Source organism: Schistocerca americana, chromosome X (assembly GCF_021461395.2).
Source record: "Schistocerca americana isolate TAMUIC-IGC-003095 chromosome X, iqSchAmer2.1, whole genome shotgun sequence".
Classification (NCBI taxonomy): domain Eukaryota; kingdom Metazoa; phylum Arthropoda; class Insecta; order Orthoptera; family Acrididae; genus Schistocerca; species Schistocerca americana.
Window position 1 is genome coordinate 573,562,047 of NC_060130.1, and position 22,573 is coordinate 573,584,619.

Here is a 22,573-nt window from a genome sequence, read left to right on the forward strand (position 1 = left end):
ATTAATGGAGAAGATGTTGCTACACACCCAGAGGGAAATAAGGTTAGGTATTAACATCTTGTCAACAAAGAGGTCATTAAATATGGTCACATAAATCCACCGAAACTTCAAATGAGCAAAAAATGTTGCCTGATAACACAAATAAACCAACATTAACTTCTGTCATTTACTGGTGTGCGACACAGATATTGTTTTGAATAGTAACCTCTCTCTGCTACTGCATCTCTTTGTAAAGAAATTCATTCCACCTTCCCAATTATTGATGTTCCTGTGAGACATAAAAACCATTACATGACCAATAAAAGCTTTTATAAAATATTGTAATGTTAAAACAAAAACAGCTGTTGATTCTATTAATTATTTCTTATGGTGAAATATCTGTTATAACCTAATTTTTTACATATATTAAGTGTTTCCAACTCTGTCCACATTGTAAAACATTTTTCTTGTACACCATAATGTCACCACTGCATAGCTCTTTTCTGTTTTTACAGGAGATGATGAGATAAATGTGTGGATGTTTGCTGTCATTGGGATAGGATGTCTCTTTGTAATTTTTGTAGCAGTTTCTGTATATGTCATGTGGTAAGTATAATTAACATTTTTGCATCATTCTTTATTGATGGCAATCTATGACTAAACTTGCATGCTAGTTTGGCATTGTACAGGTACACACTCTATGAAATTTATAGATAACATTGTTTTTTCATTATGTATGCTTATTAGCCTTTCAACACTAGGCAGTCAACATATTTCCTCTGGTACCTAAGATTTTCTGTACAATTTCCCTTCAGGCATCATTATTTTGTATTAGAAAGATACCGATTTGGTATGAAGTCCAGTGTAGACCTACATATCTTTATTTTCCCTTAACATCCATTACTTACAATTCATTGTAGAATAATATTTTGTAAAATACAAGCAAGCATTAACTTCCCAAATTTGTGACTGATACATGGTACACAGAACATTCCGCTCGTCAATGTGGTTTTCAGTATGATTTTTCACAGTGAAAAGAATTATTATCAGGGACCCAAAAGTAACTAGAATCTCTTACCTATAAGTGGAAACATATACTCTTTTTGAACAGTTGACCACTCACTGTCTGTTTGGAAGTGTAAGGGGTAGGTTAGAATGGTTGTTATTCACTCAGTAGTGTACAAATGCAGTGTTAGTGCTCCTTCAAAGTGTTGGAGTGGTGAACTGAGGGCTTCAAGAGTGAACATGCTCAGGATATGATTAGCTATTTCAGACTACTGCACTGTCTGTCATATCTCGTCACTAGAATTGCTATCCTAAAGTAAACAAAATAACACGCACCATACTTAATTACAGATAAAATTAAGACCTTAAACATAAGCATAAAAATGAATATGGGTGCCTTACAAAGTTCTTACAAAAAAATTTGGCTACAAGGAAATATGTTCCTTTTTGCCACCACAGATGTATTATCTTCAGATATTATTGGTTTAAGGAAAATGACATAAACATGCAAACATAAATATTAGCCACACTGTAAGGTAAGACCAATGTTTATATGTTGACCAGTAGCCTGCAGTGTGTTCAATTGTTTCTAGCTAAACATGGATACTGAGACTAGGCTATGCTTGGAAACTGAACTGTCATAAACACTATTACAAATACTTGTGCTGGCACATTTACCAGCACAACTATTATTTGGGCACACAATTTTCTTAATTTTCACTTTACAAATAATCTTATTCCAGTCTCTGAAAGAATAATTTGAATAGTGACACACACTGGCTGTTTCACCAATAATTCACAAAAGAAAGAAACAGTCATATTGTGAACACACCAAACATATCTGTGTTACAACAGAGGTACATATCTGAGTGGTAGCTGCAGTGGTGTATACAAAATCATATTCAAAAAATAAGTAAGAACCCTGTAAGGAAGGTTCTGAATATGCAAGGATACTGCACACAACAACAAAAAAAAAAGCACTGAAAAGATAAAATTGCAAAGAGACACATCCATAAAACATATTCTTTCTCCTTTTATTGTCATAGACTCAAACACACTAATTTCCCACACCTTGCATGTGGGAGGATGATGGTTCACACCCACGTCTGGCCTGCCTAATTTAGGTTTTCTGTGATTTCTCTAAATCACTTCAGACAAATGCCAAGATGGTTCCTTTGAAAGGCTGTGGCTGACTTCCTTCTCCATCCTTCTCTAATATGATGGGACTGATGACCTCACTGTTTGGTCCCCTCTCCCAAATCAACTAACCAACCAACCCAAGTTACCATTGCAGTTATGTTAAGATGCGCCACTCACAGATGTCTCCAGGACTGTGATTAACCTTGATCAGTATGAATTATTGAGAAACATATGAGTGCAGACTGCTGGAGTTAAATGTCCCGACCTCCTGGTCAGTGCCCGTAATACATTACTGTATTTGTTTGGTGCTGCAGTGCTGTTGACTTTGAGTAGTCCTTCAAGCATGTGGAATAGATTTAACAGTTATTTCCCTTCTGTGTCTGAGGGAAGGCATACTATCAACAGGATCTGTTCTATTACACTGTATTTCTTTAGAAGTCCTCCCTATTCTTTTATCAGTCATTTCCAATGGATAATTTTGCCCCCCTTTTTCCCCACTCCTGAGTGACATCTTCTGAACAGTTTTAGTACAGAGCATGCTGTCATTTCCTGTGAAGGCATACTTTCATCTTATCCATTATCACCAATGAAGAAGGTAATAAAATATTATTCTCCACAATGAATTTATTCAGAAAGACCAACTGGCATGCTCATTTCCTTATTTCTTGGTCGGCCTCACTCATGTTTTCATGCCTATATATGCTTCTTTCCCCTCCCCCTAACCTCTTCAGGTATCTTATGTTCCACATGGACTATTTCTTGTGCTAAATAATCATTATTCAACTTTGCAGTATTGTCACCACAAATCTGGCTGTCCTCAGTGTCCCCCACTGATGCATCTATCCTCTGTATCTGGGTTTCATCTAAGCTTCAGCTGTATCTGAATGCATGTTCCCCATTCTAAACTAGCAACATCAAGAATGATAGCAAATAATGAAATTTTACTTTTTGTGTTTACACAGTATAGCAGGAAGAATACAAGATAACATTTTTAGGTTATTTGAAGGTATACCAGAGTTCATCAATCACAGTGACTGGTAGGTGGTGGCATACAAGGCTCTAGCAACCCACGACCAGATGTTGTTTATGGGTGAGAAACCTAGAGAATGTGCTGACCAGGACAACAGTCAAAAATAATCTTTATCATGGTAGGTCAGGACAGCACAGAAAAATATGATCCGTTATTATCTTTTTGAAAGAGAACATTAAAAATACCTAGAAGTTAGTGCAGGGTCACTGGCTTTGACACATCTGAAATGTAATTTCTGCTGTCCAAATTAGTGGTTATGCGAACCAGAGGTTATCATAGCTGCCCAATAGCTGCCCCCCCCCCCCCCAACCCCAATAGCATAATGCTAGGTGCTGGGATCGCCAGATGATGAAAGCAGACTTGCAACATTCATTATCCACGGAACCTTCACATGCAGCTATGCCCATACATGGAATCATTACTCATGTGCAAAAACTGCATGACACCATTCCTTTGTCAAGCACTGCTGGTTAGTGTAGTACAGTCAGTGCTGCTGCATTGAGGGGAGCCACAACAAAGGCCACAGTGCTGATAGTCCACAGTGCTCCTGATGCTATCACGCTGTCAATTTGTATACCTTTTTTGGTGCAAACAATCCTATTCCCTGCCTTAAAACAGATGATGTAAATGTAAAATCCTGCATGGCTAACTGAACAATATGTCTGTCCCACTGGGTATCAGTTGTGTGGGACCATTGCAATCCCATGTGGCAATAAGTATTTCCCTATTGAACCCACTGATTCCATATGCACGTATCAGTCACGCTTGGCGTATTTTTTGATTTAACAAAGACATTTGACTGTGTTGGTCTCACAATATTGCTCCAGAAGTTGAATCATTATGGAATAAGGGGAGTAGCTCACAACTGGTTCACCTCATACTGTTCACAATGTTGATAACAGCTGTGATGTGGGATCTGAGTGGGGTACTGTCAAGTGGGGGGGAGGGGGAAAGGGGGGGTGCCCCAGGGATCAGTGTTGGGGCTGCTCCTGTTCCTTATTTATATAAATGATATGCCCTCTAGTATTATGGGTAACTCTAAAATATTTATGTTTGCTGATGACACTAGCTTGGTAGCAAAGGATGTTGTGTGCAACATTAACTCGGTTTCAAGTAGTGCAGTACATGACCTCACTTCATGGCTTGTAGAAAATAAAGTAAAATTAAATCACAGTAAGGTATAATTTACTACAATTTCTAACACACAATTCAACAAAACCCGATGTTTTAATCTCACAGAATGGGCATATGTTTAGTGAAACGTGAACAGTTCAAATTCTTAGGTGTTCAGATAGGTACTAAGCTGTCGTGGAAAGCCCTTGTTCAGGATCTTGTTCAAAGACTTAATACTGTCGTTTTCACTATTCGAACAGTATCGAAAGTGAGTGATACTTCAACACGTAAATTAGTCTACTTTGCATATTTTCATTCACTTATGTTGTATGGTATTATGTTTTGGGGTAACTGTTCCCATTCTAGAAGGATATTTTCGGCTCATAAATGGGCGTTTCAGGCAATAAGTGGTGTAAGTTCATGAACCTTTTGTCGACCTCTGTTCACGAGTCTGGGTATTTTTACATTGGTCTCTCAATATGTATATTCCTTATTGTCATTTCTTGTTACCAATATTAGTTTATTTCCAACAATAAGCAGCTTTCACTCGGTTAATACTTGGCAGAAATCAAGCCTCCATTTGGATCGGACTTCCTTAACTCTTGTGCAAAAAGGTGTGCAGTATACTGCTGCATCCATTTTCAATAAGCTGCCACTCGAATTCAAAAATCTTAGCAGTAATCCACGCGCTTTCAAATCGAAACTGAAGAGTTTCCTCATGGGTCACTCCTTCTACTCTGTCAAGGAGTTCCTTGAAAAATTAAGCTGATTCTCATTGTAATGCTGATAGCATTTGCTTAAACTTATGGACTGATTTTCTTTCAGGTTCATGAACATTTATTTTTATCTGTTATTACTTTTATGTTGTAAGTTCATGTACTGACACGTTCCATGACCTTGGAGATTTTCTCCTCAATTTGGTCCTACAGGACTTGACATGTAAATAAATAAATAAATAAATGAACAAGCAGCAATATCATGGAACAATAAATTATAATCTTGATAGGCCACACTCCTGTCACCATTGCATTCCCCAACTCATGTTGGTATGCATGTCCTTCTCCTTCTTACATGAGGCATAACACAATTTTCTCACAGATGGGTAACATTCAAATCCAGTTTCTGAATGAGAAACTCATCACATACTCTTTCCATATATACAGACTAGCTTAGCACACACTGTTTCACTTGTGTATACTGTACAGCCTTTACAGATTTTTTGTTTTTTCTCTGATCAAACTTTTATGTCATTCACGAACTGCAACACCTACTAAACTTTACACATTAATTAAGACCATAAAAGCATGGACTTTTCCAAATGTATTTCTGACAAAAAGTGATTCCAGTAGCTGGAGTCCAAAGTCTGTCCACCATGCCTTTTGGATTCTTGTGGAGATATTTCCATTGAAACCTTCATCCCCTAACATACATTTCTTTATATCTAACTGGGAAGTGAAACACCAATTTTCATATATTTAGTTTTAAAATATTTAGTATAAATAAATATTTTCTTAAAAATTTTCATCCTTTACTTCATCCCCTTAAGAGTTCAACTTCCAAAACAAGTGAAATACATTTTTTTCTTTAAATTTTTAACAGAGAAGCCAGATACAAATTTTCATAGATTTAGCTCTGAAAGTAATTTCATAATGAAATAATTTCATATAACTTTCCATATTCCATTCCACACCCTTAGGGGATTGAATTTCCATAAACACTGAAACATGTAATTTTCTTTTCTTTATTTCTAACCGAGAAGTCAGATAACAGTTTTTATAGATATAGCTTTAAAATGTGTTAGCAGTTTCTTCAATAGTGATTGATTTTCAAAAAAGACTTTCACCAACTTTTTTACCCCCTTAGTGGTTGAATTTCCAAAAACACTGAAACATGTAATTTTTTTTTTATTTCTGACTGACAAACCAAGTACCAATTTTGTACTTCTAGCTCCAAAATGCATTAACAGCAATAAATTTTCAAAAAACATTTAATCCCCTATTTCACCCCCTTAGTAGTGGAATTTTGAACAATTGCTTCTTAAATGATGCCTATAATATTATATCCACACCATCTCCAAATTTCAAGTTCCTATCCTTAGCAGTTTGGGCTGGCTGATGATGAGTCAGTGAATTAGTCTGACCATATTTCACCCTCTTAGGAACTGAAGTGCCAAAAACAGTGAAACACATGTTTTTTAATTTATAATTGAGGAGCCAAACATTAATTTTCAATGATTTAACTTTAAAAATGCTTTCAGAATGAAATGTTTTCATAAAATGTTTCACCTCCTATTTCACACCATTACATGTTGAATTCCCAAAAGCAGTGAAATGCGTATTTTTCAAAAATTTCTAACAGGCAAGTCAAATACAAATTTTCATAGATTTAGCTACACAAATGATTGCATAATGAAATATTTCCATAGAAACTTTAATCCCTTGTTTTACCCCCTCAGGGGTTGAATTTGCAAAAAAAGTAAAATACTTTTTTTTATTTTTAACTGAGAAGCCAAATTCAAATATTCATGGAGTTAGCTTTACAAATGCTTTCATACCCTATTTCACACACTTAGAGGTTGAATTTCCAAAAGCAGTGAGAAACATATTTTTTTTGTTTGTAACAGGGAAGTCAAACCAATTTTCATAGATGTACCTTAAAAAATACTTTAGCAGTTCTTTAATAATGATTTATTTTTAAAAAATCCATCACCCACTATTTTACATTCATATGGATTAAATTTCCAAAATTACTGAGACAAATTTTTATAGGTCTAGCTTCAAAATTACAAAATTACCTTTATAGTGGTATATTTTCAAAAAACTTTTCATCCCCTATTTTTCACCCCCTTATGGTTAAAAGTTTGAAAAATCCCTTCTTAAATGATGCTTACAGTATAAGATCAACACCCTCTCCAAATTTCAAGTTTCTGTCCATAGCAGTTTTGGCTAAGCAATGATGAGCCACCGAGTGAGTCACTCAGTCGGAACATTGCCTTTTATATGTAGGAATTGTAGATGGCAGCACTCATACCTACTTTGTGTGATTGTTCTGAAATGCTAATAATTTGCATATCCAAGCATACAGTACAATTCATGCCAATTTCACAGTCATTGCATGCCACTTTTGTGTTGTTACAATTTTGATGGCAGTGTACTTATGCTTCCCAGAAGCCTGCCTCCTTTGACATAATCTTCCAAAAATCACCTTTTCTTCCTCTCATACTATATTTCATTTGTACTATTTTCTTGAGCAAATGATATTCATTCATGGAACCAAATTCTTTAGTTTCTAAACTTAATGTACGTTACCATAACTCATCTACTATCAGTCTCAAGCCATCCATATGGTCTTTGTGATTTATTGCCACAATACTTACTTTATATGTTTCAATCATTTCATTCAATGCTAACAATTCCCCAAAGAACTTTCTCTGTTACTTCTGATAGTGAAATAAGTGATACCTACAAATTAGAAACACAGTAGCATGGAAGCTACACTTTCCATACCTATGCTCATATAAGTAACTGTAAATAAAATTTTCATTTCTTTGCATTTTTTGGCATGATCAATTCAAAACAGTCCCATAGACAGGGATTAAGTATAGGAGAGCAGATGCAGGAGTGTTGCATAACTGTTCCAGGCAACGTGTATCTATGTTATGTGGATGACTGTGACTGTGAGTAGTGCCTGTACAGTCTAGTGTTCTGTTTGTGTTGTTGTGTATGAAGGGAAGAGAGAGGTGAAACCAGGTGCCAGCACATAGTCTTCTCCACTCTCATAGCACCAAGGGGATTGCTGAGCTTACTGTCCTCATCTTGTGACCAGTCATTAGGTTTATATGCATCATTTCCTTCTTCCTTTGCACATAGCAGAGACTTAGGAAGCAGTGTCAACACTGGTCATTGTCTCAGCACTGTGTACTGAATGTTTTACTTGGAAACATTGTGGGACTGCTCAGCTCATTAGCATTAAAACTGTCTATCTGTGTCCTAACAGTTACCAGTATGATATGTTATTTATATATATGCAGAATCCTGTATCTGCACCCACCTGGTGTTTATTCATTATTTTGAGACTTTGTTTAATTCTGTGTTGTGTGTTCAGTGTTTTCCAACATAGGAATACTTACACTATTGCAACTGCACTATGGCAAGTACAAAATTTGGTAATCATTATCATTGTTGGGAGCCAAATTGTCTGTGAAATCTATAAGTCAAATCAAAACCCAGGCAAGGAGCCAAGTCTATTGTAAACACAATTAAAATCGTACCAAAGACAACGCAAGCAACAATTCCATTTATAAAACAGTTGACACTATATGGAAGCAAGCAGTACTGGTTGTCATCATGTTCATAGAGTACTTAGCAAAGTGCTAACTGAATGCTAAAGGAAAGTGAAACTACTTTTAAATGATAGTTGATGGCAAACACATTTTAGTTACTGAATTCTTGTAAAGTGATTTATATAGTACAGAGTAAGTTCATTTAAAAAAAAAAATCTTAATGTGTGAAAAAATTTTATCCATGGATAGCTTATTCATGACCTGTGTTGACATACAAAAAAATAATTCATAACTGTTCTCACACTCTGCTACATCAGATCTGGGTAAAATCTCAAGCTTTTGACAGTTATCACCATTGTCCTCTTCAGGACTGTCATAGCTGCTGTACTGGCAGCCTTATATAGTCAATGGACAACTTCTGATTGGTCAACATCTGTGCTGGTTATACCAGGAGTGTAAACAATTCAGCAAATTTCTCTGTTCCTTCTCAAAGTCGAATGCTCACTCCCTCACACCACTAAGATTGTATTTGCTGTCAGAGGTGAAGTTGTTTTTGCACGTTCTAATTTACACAGCCTCTTTAATAATGAAATCCCAGTAAATAGAAACATGGAACAAAACTTCTGCTTTTCTACACAGTGTTTTAGGCATATTTATGAGGCTGTGCTCAGCAGCTGCTGATTTCTCAAGCTTCAGATTTTTAATGTGCGGACATTTGACCCCTATTATGAAACAAAAAACACTGAAGATTTGTCTTAACAGCAGCAGTTGATGATTACTACCCACCAAGATTTATATATAAAAGGTTTGGACCCATGTGTTGTTTATGGAACAGCCACAACAGTCATTTGCTCATGGTGAATACAATTGTGGTAACTGTCAAAAGCTTGATGTTTTATCAGATTTGATGTAGCAAGAAATCTGAGAACGTTTCATGCAACAATTTTGTTCTGAGAAATTTCATTTTCATACAGAAAAACTGATTACATTATGTTAAATTACAGTTTCATCAGGATATTTGTGTCCTTGAAGGCCAAGAACAATTAAAACTTTTAGTTTAAAAAAGAATAGGTGTCAAATAAATTTGAATATAAATCAAATATATTTTGTTTTGAAACACATTTTTTGTTATAAATTATTATGTGGGTTCACGATAGTGAAAACCTGTGTATATGGTTGTTCTGTAATAACTTAACATTCGCAATTAAGAGCTTTTTCAAGTGACCTTCAGGTACTGTTCCTTTAAGAAACAGCAAACACAAATATATTCATTGTTTGGAGGGGAGGGGGGGGGGGGGGGGGCAGAGGTTAGGTTAGAGTTTAAGGTACTGTCGGCAGTGAGGTCATTAGAGATGGAGCAGAAGCTCAGATTACAAATAGATGGGGAAGGAAATCAGCCATCCCTTTTCTGAAGAAACCATCCTGGCATTTGCGTGGAGTGATTTAGGAATACCATCAAAAACCTAAATCTGGATGGCCAGAAGGGAGTTGAACCTTCATCCCCCAGAATGTCTAAGTTAGATTGTCAGTGAGAGAGCACCTTGAGTTCCTGCTGCTAGTAAGTCGAGTACACCATTCGTTTGTTACATATTCTTATGAGCCTCAAACAGGGGTGACTTCAGTGATGGATAGGAACTGTGATTGCTGTGTACAGATGAGCTGAGTTGGTGACTTTTCACTCACAGCTCCAGGTAGTGTTGGCTTCCATCACACAGTTTGAGACTCTCAAGTTTCAAGGGCAAATGATGCCAAAGGGCATCACTGTGGGGGGCCGGACACAGGGTAGCGAGGGACCTCGAGCACGTCCCACGTGTCCCCTGATTGGTCCACTGCTGTGGCTGATCCAGGTACTGCCTGCACTGAAATTGACCCATAACCCATGGTGCAGTGGGAGACTTTATGAGGGGCAGATGGTAGGACCTCCCCGCTTCATTTGACGAACAGGATTCAGGCATTATCTGTGGCTGATGAAGTTTCTAAGCTGGATACAGTTGTCCACCTTGTTCCAGAGGAATCTTCTCAGCCTGTGAGGTCTGGACATTCACAGAAGGTGTTTGCTGATAATTGGGAGCTCCAAAGTTAGGCGCACAATGGGGCCCCTTAGGAACATGGTTGCCAAGGAGGGAAAGGAAGCTGTGTGCATTCCATGTGCATATTGCGGGGAGTCATTCCAGATGTGGAAAGGGTGCTTCAGAATACCTGAAGAGTACGGGGTGCAGCCAATTGCAGGTGGTGGCTCATGTTGGTACCAACTTTGGGTGCCTAGCAGAAATGGTAAAGACTGCCAGTCTTGCTTGTGAGATTAAGCATTGTTGATAGAACCGACTGTGGTCGGTGCAGAGCTGTGTGGAGGGTCTGAATCAGAGGCTCAGGTGGTTTTCTGACCATGTAGGCTGCAGATTCCTGGACTTTCATCATCAGGTGTTGGGTTTCTGGGTTCTGCTTAATAGGTCAGGAGTCCACTACACACAGGAAGTGGCTACATGGGTATCGGGGGCTGTGTGGAAGGGACTGTGTGGTTCTTTAGGTTAGAGGGTCTCTAAGGTAGTTGTAGAAATGCTCAGTACTGTAGCTGTAATTTTTCATTGCTGTGTTGGGAAAGAACCAGAGCTCCAAGCCCTAATAGAAAGTGCTGAAACTCAAATAGTTATAGATATGGAAAGCTGGCTAAAGCAAGAAATATGTTCAGCCAAAATTTTTTCAAGTGACGTAAGTGTTCAGAAAGGATAGATTACATACAGTTGGTGGTAGAGTATTTATTGCTGTCAGGAGTAGTTTACCTTGTAGTGAAATTGAAGTAGATAGTTCCTGTGAAATAATATGGGTAGAGGTTATACGTGACGGTCGGACTAAGCTATTAATTGGATCATTTTACCGACCCCCAGCTCAGAAGATATAGTTGCTGAACAGTTCAAAGAAAATGAATCTCATTTAAAATAGGTACCCCATTCATACAATTAAAGTCAGTGGTGATTTCAATCTACCCTCAATATGATGGAAAAATTATATGTTTAAAGCCGGCGATAGGCATAAAATGTCATCCAAAATGGTACTGAATGCTTTCTCAGAAAATTATTTTGAACAATTAGTTTATTAGCCCACTTAAAGCGTAAATGATTGCAAAATCATTCCTGACCTATTAGCAAGAAATAATCCTGGACAAATAGGTAGTATAATGATGAATACAGGGATTAGCAACCACAAGGCAGTTGTTGCTAGGCTGAATACCATAACACCCATAACCATAAAAATGAAATGCATAGTTCACCTATTTAAAAAAGCTGATAAAAATGCTCTTACCACCTTTTTAAGAGACAGTCTCCACTCCTTCCTATCTGATCATGTAAGTGTAGAAAAGATGTGGAATGATTTCAAAGAGATAATATTGACAGCAATTGAGAGATATATACTACATAAATTAATAAGTGATGGTACTGATCCCCCATGGTACACAAAACGGGTCAGATTGCCAAAAGGATGCCAAATTCAAAAGAACGCAAATTCCCCATAATTGGCAAAGCTTTGCAGAAGTTCAAAAGATAGCTCATACTTCAATGCAAGATGCTTTTAATAATTTCCACAATGAAACTCTGTCTTGGAATCTGGCATAAAACCCAAAGACATTCTGGTCGTACATAAAGCACACCAGTGGCAAGACACAATCAATACCTCCACTGCATGGTAAAAATGGAGAAGTCACTGATGACAGTGCCACTAAAGCAGACTTATTAAACATCGTTTTCCGGAACTCCTTCACCAAAGAAGATGAAGTAAATATTCCTGAATCCCAACTAAGAACAACTACCAAGATGAGAAGCATAGAAGTAGATATCCTTGGTGTATCAAAGCAGCTTAAATCAATTAATAAAGGCAAGGTCTCCAATCCAGATTGTATACCAGTCAGGTTCCTTTCAGAGTATGCTTACACATTAGCTCCGTATTTAGCAATTATTTACAACTGGTCACTCACAAAGAGATCTGTACCTAAAGACTGGAAAATTGCTCAACTCACACTAATAGCCAAAAAGGGTAATAGGAGTAATCCACCGAATTACAGGACCATATCACTAACATTGATCTGCAGTAAGGTTTTGGAACATATACTGTGTTTGAAAATTATGAATTACCTTGGAGAAAATGATTTATTGACACATAGTCAGCATGGATTCAGAAAATGTCATTCTTGTGAAGCACAACTAGTTCTTTATACTTATGAGTGCTATCGACATGGGATGTCAGAGTGATTCCATATTTTTAGATTTCCAGAAGGCTTTTGGCACCATTCCTCACAAGTGTATTCTAACCAAACTGCATGCCCATGGAATATCACCTCAGTTGTGCAACTGGATTCATGATTTCCTGTCAGAGATGCCACAGTTCATAGTAATAGACACAAAGTCATCGAGTAAAACAGAAGTAGTAGCCAGCATTCCCCAAGGAAGCATTATAGGCCCTCTATCATTCATGATCTATATTAATGACACAGGAGACAATCTGAGTAGCCCTCTTAGACTGTTTGCGGATGATGCTGTCATTTACTGTCTTGTAAAGTCATCAGATGACCAAAACTAATTGCAAAATGATTTAGATAAGATATCTGTATGATGCGAAAAGTGGCAATTGGCCCTGAATAAAGAAAAGAAAAGTGTGAAATTATTCACATGAGTGCTAAAAGAAATCCACTAAATTTTGATTATGTGATAAGTCATACAAATCTGAAGGCTGTAAATTCAACTAAATACTTAGGGATTACAATTAAAAATAATCTAAATCGGAACAATCACATAGACAATGTTGTGAGTAGAGCAAGCCAAAGATTGTGATTCATTGGCAGAACACTTAGAGGGTACAAAAGGTCTACTAAAGAGGCTGCTTACACCAGACTTGTCTGCCCTATTCTGAAGTATTGCTGTGCAGTGTGGGATCCACATCAGGTGAGACTGACGGATGACATCAAAACATATCAAAGAAGGGCAGCTCATTTTGTATTATCATGAAATAGGAGAGACAGTGCCATAGACATAAAACGTGAATTGGAGTGGCAATTGTTAAAACAGTCATTTTTCTTTGCAAACAGTATCTTCTCATGAAATTTCAATCACCAGTTTTCTCCTCTGATTGTGAAAATATTTTGTTGGCACCCACCTACATAGGGAGAAATTATCATCACAATAAAATAAGAGAAATCAGGGCTCGCACAGAAAAATTTAATTGCTTGTTTTTCCTGCACACTGTTCACGAGCGGAAAGGTAGAGAGACAGCTTGAAGGTGGTTCACTGTGCCCCCTGCCAGGCCCTTTATTGTGAATAGCAGAGTAATCCCATAGAAGTAGATGTAGATGAATGTGAGTCCAGTGTGTTAACCACTGCACCACCTCGATTGATCAATGTTTGGAGTTTGTATCATCATTTATTGTGTGAAGTGCATCTATTTTGTTTCTAAAATGCTCAAATACATTTTGCAGCACAGTCATGTCTTGCTGGTTTGTATTTTTTTCATAAATTATTTCCCAAATAATCTTTTAATGACAGGAATTACTTAAGTGTAGACATCCGTGTAATAGTGGTAACAACTGTATTCTCAGTGCAGCTCAGTAGAGGACATCGTGTCTCCAGTTGTGAATGGTACAATGTGGCTTGTGTATACTGTTAATTATGCCTTAGAGGATTATTTCAGGCTTAGACCACATGTATATTGTCACACTATATCAAGAAAGGTTGTCAGCATGGGAAATTGCCTGCCAAATTGGTATACACCACAGCAATATCAGTTGAACATTAAGCCTCTCTCAAGACACACAAAACATGAAATATCTATCTCACAGTGGTCATCCATGCTCAAAAACAGCAGTTAATGACTGCTACCTACCAAGGCTTTGCAGCACCCTCATGTATTGCTGGTTTGTGTTTGTTATCATAAATTATTTCCCGAATACCTGACCTGTGTGTTCTTTATGGAGCTGCAACAATGGGGCTAAAGCAGACAACTCAGTGAAATGTCATTATGGCAAAAAGCACTCAGTTTTGCCTTTAAGTACTACTTTGAAAGTAGTTTTGAATCAGAATTGTGTTTTTATGTTGACAAAAAAATTGTATAATAATGCACTAAGCCAATATTTTTGATAATTTAGTTAAAGACAAGTCACACATACCTTAATGAATGCAATGTGTCTTGAACTTGCCAACAGAATAAAGGTGTGGCTATCACCTATTGCTAGCATATCACTGGGATAACCCATTGCAAATATGGTGCAATTTACTAGCCACATGCGCAGAAATTTGTGTGCATGTTTATAAAGGGGACCATTTTGAAGTGATTTGTTTCTGAGACACTCATAGAAAAAAAACATCACATTGTCTCCTTTCTTCTTTCTTTCTGGCCTTATCCCGTGTCTTCATGGAGCCAGCATGTTAATCTCGATTTGGAAATGTTAGTAGTAGAGGGTGGCCAGACACCCTACCCCTATGGGACAGAATTTTTGTACCGCATCTGTCTGTGACTAGGATTATACCATATGAAAGAGTGAAAATGTGTTCAAAATGTTTGCAAATTATATAACAGAGGTGGGATGTGGGAACCAGCCATGTATTCACATATTCAGATGTGGAAAACTGCCTAAAACCACATCTAGGCTGGCCGCCACACTCACCAGCATTGTTAATTCACTGGACAGACTTTGTGTAAATAGTTATTTTTTATGGAATTTTTATCTTTGCATTCTACTGAACAAATAGCATCAGTTTAACATTAATATGACATTTATATCATATAAATATATTATTCTATACTCAATAACTTTTTATATACATGTACATATTTAATATAAACAATTGGAACTTACTAGCCATAATAGCTCTCTGGTCACAGCATTCCTGAATACTTTTTCGAAATTATTAATATTATTATGGCAAAGCGATTGGAATGGAAGGAAGGAGAACCAATAAACTCGAAACCCAACACTCACTCTTATATTTTACAGACCTTTAGGGAAATCAGGACAACTGATATTTCAATGTAATGATCAAAGGTGGACTTTTTTCCATGCTGGATTCAATTTAGTCCATATAATCACCACAAATCAAATATATTGCAATGAGAATGAAACTCCCAATAGTCTATGGTTAATAATAACTAATATTCTCCATTCAGTCCTGATTTTGCTTTCAGCTATTTCATTTCAGCCTAATATTTCAAATGACAAAGGGACAGGCGAAGTTTCATATTAAAATTGCCAAGTAATGTTTTAAATTATTATTTTATGGCACATTTCTTCCTGAAAAACTGTTCATTACAACTTTTCAAACTGAAGTTACAGAAGTAAGGTAAACACAATTTCCAGAGCTATAGTGTACCTAATTATGAATGACATTACACTTTTAATTAAAAAAACAACAAAATGACAATTTATGTCTGAATAATGTTAACTTAGCATATGAACTATAAGTAGATAAACTTGAATGCTGTAACACATTTGTTAAAATAACTTACAGGAATGCAGCCAGGTAATTTCCTTGACAACCACATTTGCTATGGATATTACCCAACTGCATTCCCATTAGTTATTTGAATGGTCATTGTGCCAGGAGACACTCGGTGTTTATTAGACCACATGGTGAGACATTATCACCATAGGAAGTAAAGGAAATGTATACATAACAAACAAATAGTGTCAGCAAGAAGAATGAAAAATGGCAAATGGAACAGTTTAACAGCCTAAAGCAAAGTGCATACACAAAGAAAACTCAAAAATTTGAGAACATGCTGTGAAAATACACATTTACAACAAAACACCACAAATAATAAATGAAACAAGCAAACACAAATTGAATTGCTAGAAACAAAGAAAAATTTTAGAATTCAGAAATAAATTACAAAAAATGAGCTTATGTTATAGATGATCTTTAGACAACAACAAAAAAGAGATTATATGAGCAGTAACAAATTACAATGTTTATTTATGGTCATATAATAACAGCAACTTAAATTTTAGTAAAAAATTTTGGCATTTTATTGCACTATTGACATCAGTATGCCTATCGGTTTTATAGTTGGCCATTTACTCATTCATTCATTTATGAGTTGCCTACAAAAAGAAATGAACAAGAGTCTGTAAAATGAAAACTGCTGAAAGGGTAGTAATGCCACAGCCTACAGAAGAAAGTGTGGCCCTATAGATGCGATGAGGCACCAAACACTCTGCTAGAGGGACACAGGTGCACATCCACATGGTAACGCAGCAAGCATGTGCACATATCAACTGTCTACAGCACTCCGTCATGCTGAAAATGGTCAAATGGAGGTTTTAAAAGAAGAGCAAAGGGCTGAAGTGCATTTCCTGACAATGGAAGGAGTTTGGGGGAAGGAAATCCATCGCAGAATGAGACAAATGTGCAAAGGGTACTGAAAGGCCATTGCAAGGGCCAAGGCAAGGCACAAACAATTTGAGAGAGGATGGGTGTTTGGTGAATGATGCATGATCTGGAATGCTACACCACATTACTGATACCATTGTACAGCATGTGGGCCCCCACTACTGAGGATCAGTGAGTTATGGTGGCAGCTATTGCCCCAAATTTCAGGTGAAACATAGAAATTGCAGCGGACATGCAGTGCTCTCCTTACACTTGTGCCATTCTTTGATAAATTTCCATTCCCTGCACTCACTACACTACATCCCTTTGCTCTTCTTTTTAAGTCTCTATTTCTCTGTTTTCAGTACTACTGAGTGCAGTGGATGCTCCATGCATGTACTTGTCCACTCTGTCATCATGTGGTGTGTGCCCATGTGACTCTAGTGGCAAAGTTGGGGTCTCAGTGCTCTTATACTGACCACACTATCTTCAATAGAAAATGAAATTATGATCCCTTCAGTAGTTTTCATTTGACAGCCTGTGGCTCATTTCTTTTTGAATGCACCTCTTACACATGATAGCAGCACTTTCGTAACTACACAAACCAGACAGCAATGGACATGAATGTTCAGATAAAGGATTGAAGAGTATACTTTTCACAACAGTATGACAGAAATACCTGCAGTACTAACAAAATGTTGGATCAAGCTACATTAGTTATTTCTGAGAATCAGCAACTGTTCTCATATATGAACTTTTATTGTCATACAATGGAGTAGTACATTCTCATGTTTCAGTAGTTTATAAATACGTCTGAAAGACCTCTTCATTGTGCTGTATAGCTATATAGGTTGCCTGTGTTATTGCAAGAGTAGTCTTTGGTTGCAAGAGTAGCCCTTGGTTTAGTCCATTCTCTGAAAGTTGTAATAAACAAATACATTCAATACATCACATGCAAGTGGCTTACAAATACTTATAGGTTTATGCACAACCAAACCTGATAAATAATAGAGACATGTTTGATGAATAACACTAAGATTTATGGGATTCAATACATTCAAACTCTGTCTTGGCATCTTGGCATCTGACTGTGTTTATTTTTTCCTTTTTTGCCCTGTGTTTTCCTCATCCATTTCATATGAAGATGACAATGGTACACATGAATACTGTGAAATGCTTATCATCCTAATTACACACTGTAGCTTCAGAGCTGTAGACTGTAGCGATACAATCTGTTATTAACCTACTAGTTAACAAGAAATCAACTAACTGCACTGGAGACAGTTCCTCAAATAATTATGAAGAACTTCAGTTGCAGACGATCAACATGAAAAGACTGTTGGCACACTGAGCTGTCCACCAAAGCTTTCTTCAGAAAAGAGAGGAAAACATGCACTGTCACACAAGACTGCAACTTTTGTGTTGAATGAAAGCAGTAATCTGGAGTGTGGCACGGAAAGGGGAAGGATAACAGCATACAGGTGAGGGGGAGAGCATAGCACTGTCTCACAGAACATGCAAGGACTAGAAGGCAGCTGGACATGGGTGCTAGGTGCAGTGTCAGGAGACCATGTTAGGGTTGGGGGTGGGGGAGGAGGGGGGAATGGAGAGTGGGGAGTGGGAGAAGAGAGCAGCAACATACCTACCAATCTCTTCTCTCTCTGCTCCTCTCCTTTCCTACTCCTCCCTCCCCTCTGCCCCCCCCCCCTCCACAGTCTCCCAACACTGCACTTGGCAGCCTTGTCCTGACACCTTCTAGTACCTGCATACTCCACCAGGCAATGCTCTTCTCACCCCCACCCATACTCTACAGTCTTCTCCCTTCCCTGCCCCAGAGCATATTGCTGCTTTCATTCAACACAAAAGTTGCAGTCTGGCCACAACGGCAGGAGATAGCAGTCATTTGTGCGTAAGGTGTGTGTGTGTGTGTGTGTGTGTGTGTGTGTGTGTGTGTGTGTGTGTGTGTGTGAATTCTAGAGTTTTAGATGACATCAGAAGTCTGGCTTGTATTTGCTTCCAGAGTGTCTTCCTACTGAATCTCAATTTTGCAACCCATTTCAACACTTGTCTCAAATGCATCATCGTGTTGGCATTGCTCCTACATTATGACTCTGCCTGATTCCTGCGTACATTATCTCATATTGCATATTAACATTATTTATAAGCCAGCTTTATGAACCTCTTATGAGATACGCCCTGCTAATGCAGAAAACTATAAATCCAAATTGACAGTGTGACTCGACATGTTTCTAGCAACTGGAACCATCATTTTTATTTTCAAATGCATTTGGGTGCATTTAACTGCTGAATTCCACATGGATATGAAACTAAGGTTGCAGTTCATATCATTCCCAAGCTCATAACCCCTGAATTTTATCAGAAACATGAACACATAAAATCTGGAAAAATTGACTAATAGTTCACTTCAGTACTGTCTGATTTGGTTACTGTCCTTGCTCTCAGATTTTTTCGATTGTGCAAGTTGTTGCTAATGTCTGATGTAATACTTTTGATGCTTTAGTCACTAGAAATTTATTCCCACTGACAAACACTAAAACCAGATGTTGACTGCTATACACCCATAAAGACCCAAAATGGCTTCCATTGCAAGCAGTCATGAGAGCATTATCCGATTTCTCCTACACAAACCTTGCTACATTCAAATTGTGACTTGGAGGTCCATCTATAACACAGGAGAGATACTAAGTGATTTTCAGAAATGCATCATTATTCCTATATTGAAGACAGCAGTAGCTACAAAATGTGAACAGTACCAAACCTTAAGCCTAATAACACATGCATCAAAAATTCTCATAAAGGTAATTCTGAGGAGAATTGAAGAGTAGGTGGAGGATATGATGAGTGAAGAACAGGATTTAGAACAAGAGGGGTGATTCTGGCACTAAGGCTTCTTATTGCAAAGCAAATAAAGAAAAACAGGTCAAGTTATATTGCCTCTGTAGACCTGGAAAGGGCATTTGATAATGTTATCTGGCAAGAGATGTTCAGACTGCTGAAGAAAGTGGGTATAAACACAAAGATATCTGGTATCTATGATAACAAAGTGGCTATGATTAAGAATTTTCATCAGGAACAAGATGCAAAAATTAGAGAAGGCAAAGATGTGCTCTCACTGTTCATACATTCAATGCTGATCTCCAGGAAGCTATAGACCAAACTGAGGTGGGGGTCAGACTTAAATGGCAGAAGAAAGGCGTGCTATACTGCACAGATGAAATTGCTATGGTCATAGAGAGATAATAAAATCTAGCGAAGGTCCTTAGCACAGTGGAAAGGATTTTCTGTAATCAGTACTGTATGAGAATAAACATGCAAAAGACTAAAGAACTGAAGAAGAATATGTACCTTTAAATGTAAGAAATGGAAGAGAGGAGCTAAAAGCGATAAAGAAATTCATCTATTTGGGAAACAGAATCACAAGAGATCAGTGGCAGCTCATAGGCATACATTCTAGGTGTTCACAAATTTTTAAATTCATATAAATATGAGAATGTGAAATTAATAGCAGCTGCTGTATAACAGTTATGCTTATCAACATACTTACACAACTTCAGCCATTGTCAATAATAATAATAATGATGATGATAATAATAATATGCATAACTTGTCTGAAAAAGAAATAATTGTTTTTGTGGAATTTTGTTGTTTTGTGCATAATTAAGTACAGTTTATGGCAAGAACAAAATAATGTTTAAGCTTCTGCCACTCTCCACTTCACATTTTTCTATAAGTGGGAGTTTTTTTGCTTTTTCATTTTTTCGGACAAATGAACAAGATCCCTAATTCATGTATTAGTTAGCAAATTAAATTCTGGGATGAAAATCAGGCACCCACACAAAAACTTATGCTTATTATACACTTCTTTGTTGCATGTTCCCTTGTAGTCATGCTAATCTGATTTCGTCACTTTCTCAGGCTGCAGATCTGGTCTGGAATGCCCTAGTTTCTCTGCAACTACCTTTTCCTGGTAATTTTCTTCTCTGTTAGTGCTAAACAAAGGTTTAACAGAGTTCACATTGACACTCCATAGGAAAGTCAATATCTGCATGGAAGACAACCAACTCCAAACACAAACTGTCATTTGCGGAAATGATTTAATTCAAGTAGTGCTACTTACCAACAAGATCACTTGACTAGAATACAAATGAGGTGCTGAGAGCCATAAAACCCAAAAGCACACTGTCTTCAATCCCCACATTTAAATGAATGTAAGAGAAACCAGTGAGACAGCTTTTTTTAACCTAATCTAATCAGTGAGACAGCTTTTCATGAATATTTAGATACACACATAATGTTAGCTTAATGTACAGGTAAACCTGAACCACCATACAATCAACTGATGTCAAACCACCGGTCTCACAATCAGCAATGTGTTTTATGGTTTCCTGCACCTCAAATGGATTACTGTATGATAAAATCCAAAACTTAATGTACTACATCTCATTTATAATCCCACAAAACAGGTTTTTCTATCAGTATAACTACAACATTTACTGATGCCCGATCTAATTTTACTATATAGTGAGTGAATTCACATATCTGTGGAGTACGCTATCGCCTATGAAGATTTATGCCAAGCAAACATAGATAAGTCTGCTGCAGTGTGCTACCACCTGGTGGCATTGATGTAAACTTGTAGTTGAGTGGTAAGGGCTAGCAGTGCATGCTGTGAGCTATGCACATTGTTTAACAAATCTGTATGTATTTGGCCCATAAGGCAAATATGTCACACCACTTGCACATGTGCAAAAGCTCCTTAAAACGTGCATGGTGAAGGTGTGCTCGTGATGCTGATGCCAAGTTTCACTGAGTCAAGAGCAGCGATATGCAGCACAGTGTGGTAGATTTAGTACCATGTATTTCAAATTACTGCATCTATGCATTACATTTAACAGCATTCAAAGAAAAATAACCAATAAATCCCCAAGGTGTGAAAAGTTAGGGTGTTCACATGCTCTTGTGCTCTTACACAGGTTGTGAAGAAATTGTGAGCAGAATACAGTGGGCCAAAATTGCATTTAATTTGAGGTAAAATTTACATGCCAGGAAGAACATCACTCTGGAAGTAAGGAAATCAATCATGAAAGCATTTGTTTGGAGTACGGCCATATATTCGTGTGAAATTTGGACAGTAGGAAAGCAAAAGAGAAGAAGATGTAGTACTACAGAAGGATCGTGATCAGCTGAAGAGGCAGAGTAATGGATGATGAGGTGCTGAAAAGAGCACAGGAAACCAGATCTATGGAGGCACATATAGACAAGAATAGAGAAACTCGCAGAACACATTTTAAGACACAACAGTATTGGATCAATAGCAGATGGAGCTATTGAGGGAAGGAATCACTGGGGATGACCAAGGATGTCATACATGCATTATATTATGAATGATGTGGGATGCATTATGTACATGGAAATGTAGAGGAAAGCAGACAGATGACGGGAATGGTGTACTGCTACAAACTAACCTCAGGGTCAAACATTAAAGAGAAAGGTACACTGAAGATAATACAATGAAGTTACATGCTACCTTTTTGGGCACAACTGGGAGGGTAGTATGCAACAGAAAGTGTGCAACTGTCTCCACATGATCTTTTTGGCTTCTAGGAATCCATTGCAAACAACAGTACAAACCTTCCTGGCTCAAGGAGCCTG

General features: G+C 37.4%; 1 protein-coding gene across 1 annotated transcript in view; it reads left to right on the forward strand.

Annotated features, from left to right (window-relative positions):
• Positions 1 to 22,573, forward strand: part of LOC124555261 (thrombospondin type-1 domain-containing protein 7A-like) — a 1,197,505-nt gene that overhangs the window by 1,166,731 nt on the left and 8,201 nt on the right. The window contains exon 29 of the mRNA XM_047129129.1: positions 495 to 585. Coding sequence (XP_046985085.1) covers positions 495 to 585 — 91 coding nt within the window. The remainder of the gene's footprint in view (positions 1 to 494; positions 586 to 22,573) is intronic.